Here is a 5,536-nt window from a genome sequence, read left to right as displayed (position 1 = left end):
CTCATGACATTCTGTCATCAGTTTCCTTCCTCTTGCAGATCTTTCTAAACGACTAGGACTGTGGAGGTCATTTCTTATAGCGTTCCTGAGGTTTGGATCCATGCAGCATCTGCCTGGCCTGCTGAGTTAGGTGAAGGGCCTTTTAATTTGTAGTATTTGGACAGTGCCTTGCAATTTCTATTCTTGGATGATGGATTGAATGATCAAATGTTATGATCTGGCCTGTTTGCTCTTCCTTAATTGGTTATTTCTTTCACCTGTCTGTTCCTGCCTGATCTTAAAGGAATAGTACACCCAAAACATGATTAGCCTTCATTTTCTACTCACCTCCATGCTGAACAACACTCTGGAGTACTTTTTTGATATCTCAAATGCATCTGGAGATCTGGGAGGCTTCTTGCTGTCTGCTGACATTCAAATAATGGAGGTCTATTGTGCCCGAGACAGAAAGGTCCATAAAAGTCCACAAAAACGTGTCAATATTCCTCCATACTGCTCGTCCAATGTATTCCAAGTGTCCTGAGATGGTAGCATACAGAATTTACTCGAAACAAAGTCATTTAGAATGTTTTTAGAGCAATAACAGTAGTGTATAGGATTTCCAAACCAGCACATTCAGCTCGGCAAAGAACTCATGCTCTTCCTCAACACTGAAGTCCTCAGACATTTTTCTTTCGTTGCTTCTTTCTTTGCACAGGTAAACAGCACATTTCTTCTTCTACGCTTGCATTATTGGCAGAGCAGACGCTAAATGCGCACTTTCATCTGGTTTGGTCTGCCGGCTTCCGTAGCGTCGTGAACGCGCATGTGCACGCTTTCAGGAAATCCTATACACTACTGTTTATGCTCTAAAAACATTCTAAATGACTTTGTTCCGAGTAAATTCTGGATGCTACCCACTCAGGACACTTGGAATACATTGGACGAACAGTATGGAGGAATATTGACACGTTTTTTGTGGACTTTTATGGACCTTTCTGTCTCGGGCACCATAGACCTCCATTATTTGAATGTCAGCAGACAGCAAGAAGCCTCCCAGATCTCCAGATGCATTTGAGATATCAAAAAAGTACTCCAGAGTGTTGTTCAGCATGGGGGTGAGTAGAAAATGAAGGCTAATCATGTTTTGGGTGTACTATTCCTTTAAACCCTGTCCAGGATGGGCTTCCTTCGGGTCCTCCTGGACTGCAGCTCCGGGGACACTCTGGGTGACGCGTGTCGCGTCAGTGTACAGCCCAGCGGCTGGATTGCGCCCCTTTCCAGGGAGATTGACTGGATTGTTAAACCGTAGTGTCTGAGATTGGGTGGTGCCCAATCTCTGCTCCCCACCTGCAGTCACCAATAAATGTTCTGAACATTCCTACTGGCTGTCTCACCTTGAATACTGGGTCCTCTGTTCTCGTTTCATGGCAGAAGAAAGAAATAACCAATTAAGGAAGAGCAAACAGGCCACTTCATGACATTAAAGCCTAATATTGTTTATAATCAAAGCCTTTTTTACATTCCCCCCCAGCTTTAACCATGATCTGCCTGTTGTATCACAACGCTTCATTCACTGAAGCTCTCTAGAAAACCTCTGCCTCCTTTACTGAACAGCAGGATTTACACATATGTTTTATATTTATGCATTTAGCAGACTTACAAAGTAGACACAATGTTACACTTATCAAGCTTGAAAAGGTTCAGTCTAGGCCACTGGACATTTTCTAGAAGATGTTTCACCTCACATCCCATTTCTATCTAGTGGTGGGGAGCACTGAGATCAATATACCGTAGGTCTATCTAGGGTGAGTGAAAGGTAATGCTAAGACCACCTCCTCTGTTCAGAGATGGTTTTTCGAGGTTAACAAAGATTGCTTCCTTTACCAGTTAGCATCAATATGACAAAAGGTTCTCTAGAGGAAATTTCCTAGTCATTATCAGTGGTGATGGAATCCTTTTACCCTGACTTACAAAAAGATTTGGAAAAAATTGATTGTATTTATCAGAATAAAAGAGAATACAGCATACAAATTCATGGCACACTGTTCAGTATAGCTTTTAATTGAAACCCGTTTATAATTTTCCTTTCGTTTGACATTAATAAATGAGACTGTCTCAGATAAAACGAGATGCATTGATGTTTAAGGTTGCAACTGTATAAAATGAGAAAAAAAATCAAGGTTTATAAAAGGCAGTTGTCTTTAATAACAGGGCTTGTTTTACACATATTCTGGCCATTCTGAGGAAGGCAAGGTTGCAAGATAAAAGCTACTTTACCAAATCTTTGGCTCAGGCATTGCATTTACAGCAGTATTGAAATGGTTGTCTTTATGCATTTTGTTTTATCTAAACATATGCAACAGCTGGAAACAAATGTATGGTGAACATGGCTGTGATAAGGGGTAAGTCAGGCTCTTCTTCAGGGATGATAAAATGACATGATATGTAAAGGGTTGTTTGTGAAGCACTTGGATGTTGAGGCAGAATAAGCAACTAATCAAACTGTCACTCAAAGTTCAAATTGGATAAAGGTGACCATCCCCAGGATCGTTATGTGGTGCTATGCCCTGTATGAAGGACATTTCCATCATCTTTTCCTGATCTCCCTCCTAACAGCCTCCGTGCTTTCAGCTTTGCATCTATCATTATACCTCACATCGTTTCATTATTCGTGATTGATTTCATCAGAGCTCCAGTGTGCAAGGGAATAAACATAATGTACTCCCCTTTATCTTTTCAGTATCCTTCACGTGTTCTTTCATTAAAAGTAGACTCTCCTCCTGTACACCTTTGTTCCTCCCTCCAACCTGCCTACTTCATTTTCTCATTCTGTGATCTTTGCATTGCCTCTGCTTCTCTTGACTGCCGCTGTCTCTTCTATCTCCCTCTGGGAATGTTTGGCGCCAAAGAAGAAAATAACAAAGGGAGGGAAGAGGAGAGAGGGAGGCTGAGCAGGGAGCAAAAGAAGAGAGAAAGAGACTTGGGGGCAGAGAAAGCAGCACCAGTCAGGGTCCAGTGGCTGTGTGGCGCTGACAGAAGAGCAGATAGTGATTTACAGAGACAATTTTGAGGATAATTGTGTACATAATCTGCTGTTAGGGACATATGTCACAAAGGCCATTTCTACAACAGCTTCTCAAACTGCCAAGCTGTAAGGCTGAATTTAATACCCCATCAGCTAAGAGCCAAACAGCTGTAAAAAGAATGTGAAAGATTCTGCTCAGAAGCTCAGTTAGGAGGATAATATTGGTAAAACGGAAAAAAAAAATCCAGCTAATTTAGCTCCGTTTTCATCAGTAAGAATGCTGCATTTCCACAAGTATTTACACTGTTCATGACTATCGGAAATGACGATGCACTTTAGATAATGATGGTGATCGTATAAAAAATAACACAATATATACAACATCCTCCATCAGTCAGCTGCTTTAATAGAGACTGAGGTTACGTAATAAACCATAAACTAAAGTAGAGCAAGTTTATTAAAAAGAAAATGTGCCCCTTAGGATTCATGCTGTTTTTGTCAGAACCTGTTGAACCTAAAGGAAAATATTTAAAAACTAGTCTGTGGAGGACTGACTCAAAAGTTAACTCTTCTCTTTCCAATGCTTTAATCTCTTCCAGTAGTTTCCAAAGCTGGTCATAAAGATCAAGAGTCCTGCATGTTTTAGATGTTTCCTTAATTAATTGGTTCATTAGCAGATCTCTGCTGAGATCGCTTAAAAAACATTTTCACCAGATCCGTAACACAAAGGACTTACACAAGGTTTGTGAACCATGTCACCTTAAATCTGACGCCTTCTCATCTTCAGCTGAGGGAATCTCTGATGCTGCAAACCACTAGGTAGCCTCAGTGAATGGCTGCTCAAACTTTTCCTTCCAGTTTAAGGAGACCAGTTCCTTTCCACTGTCACTAGATGCTTGCTCAGTAGGAGGGTTTGCTGCAAGGTCACTGGCTGGAAACCTTTTCATAGAAAACTATCAAGTTGCATTGTTCTCTATAACTGAATCGAAACTTTTAAACATTTTGATGTGGTTAAGGATGCAAAATTTTTATTATTTCTGCTACTTCAAAGTATGTATCTAAATTCTGCATTAGCAATTTGGGATATTAAACCATCCAAAAAATTGATTTTTCCCCAAAAAAACCCTATCAGCTCTAACATTTTGATGAGGAACAAGAAAAGTAATCACATACACTTTAACTCTCGAGAAGTAAAAACTATTTATATTCAAACAAACACGTCATTACATAAAATTTCATGTTTCAGCATTACGGCTCATGTTAACCAATAATGTTACAAACTGTCCACTTTATCGTGATTCATTATTTCTTATAATGCCATTTATTTGAAAAGCCCAGGACACAAGTTTTTTCCTTGTCATCCATCGGCGTCATTGTTAAAGATGAACAGATATTATTGGGAGAGATGAATTGCATGCTAGCTTCAGAGCTCTGGACAGTTTGACCTCTTGTTGTGAGGGTGGCAGGACCACCGAGGGAAGCTTAGAGCTGCGATGTATCAATCTATGAACCCACAAGAAGATTCAGGGCCCGTCCTGTATAAATATCTTGGCTGAATGCGTCAGATTTATGTTTATCGCCCATGGGACAATAAGAGTATGTATCCCTGCCTGCACAAGAAAAGCACAGGATGACATCGCTAATTCATCTTGGCAGCATCATGACAGCTTGGCTAGGCAGAGTTCTGGAGAGAGGGAAACGGTTCTGATGAATGTCTTTCAGATACGGCTGCTAGCTACAGCAAACAGTTTCCCAGTCCCCAAGGGCCCGTGGCTCCTATTTGCCGCTTAGGGAGAAAAGAATGAAAGGCGCTTTGTGAAATAAATACTCCCCCCCGCTGTCTGACTTTTACAAATGATTCCATCTTGTAAAACAAAATCCATCCTCTTGTTTTATTGGATGTGGAGGTAAATGTCCCAAGGCAGAACTCCAAACTTTTAGCTGCCGTAACCACAATGATTTTGCAACTGTTTTATTAGAACGGTCAGGCAATTACAGAAATATTCCCTAACATGCAATAAACTGCATAAGAGGATAAACTGGGATTTTATTTTTAGTTAAAAAATAAAACTATTTATACTTAAAAAATATATTAAAACTGTGTGAACTGTATTAATTTTGTCTGAGTAGCTGCTTGAATTGGTCACAGATAAAATGGCAAGAAATAATAAGGCTTTAAAAAATTACATATTAATAAATCAGATAAATTACTGTTTAACTAATAACCTATAAACATTATAACACCAACAAGAACACTATCAAGCGTCTAGATGAGATCATCTGAAACAAAAATAAAACTTCAGCCTACATCAGGGCTCTTTAATTCCAGCCCTCTGGACTCTGGAGATCTTGACTGCATCCTGAGGAGTAAATTCAGCAATTTGATGAAAGTGTGGAAGCAGAGACACGTCCTAAAGCCGCAGCACACTGGACCTAGATCATAATTGAGGAACCCTGTTTTACCCGAACAGAAATCATCCAAGGTTTTGTCAAAAAAGGAACACTGAAACCTAGTGATGAACTAGAACA

General features: G+C 40.0%; 1 protein-coding gene across 1 annotated transcript in view; it reads right to left on the bottom strand.

The window, feature by feature from the left end:
• Positions 1 to 1,143: 1,143 nt before the first annotated feature.
• Positions 1,144 to 5,536, bottom strand: part of LOC107102661 (acid-sensing ion channel 1-like) — a 17,289-nt gene continuing 12,896 nt past the window's right edge. The window contains exon 2 of the mRNA XM_015402049.1: positions 1,144 to 1,329. Within this exon, the coding sequence (XP_015257535.1) occupies positions 1,144 to 1,329 (186 nt within the window). The remainder of the gene's footprint in view (positions 1,330 to 5,536) is intronic.

Source organism: Cyprinodon variegatus, unplaced genomic scaffold, assembly GCF_000732505.1.
Source record: "Cyprinodon variegatus isolate N-32 unplaced genomic scaffold, C_variegatus-1.0 Scaffold1293, whole genome shotgun sequence".
NCBI classification, from domain to species: domain Eukaryota; kingdom Metazoa; phylum Chordata; class Actinopteri; order Cyprinodontiformes; family Cyprinodontidae; genus Cyprinodon; species Cyprinodon variegatus.
The sequence above is the reverse complement of the archived record's forward strand: the minus strand, read 5'-3'. Positions and strand labels throughout refer to the sequence as shown.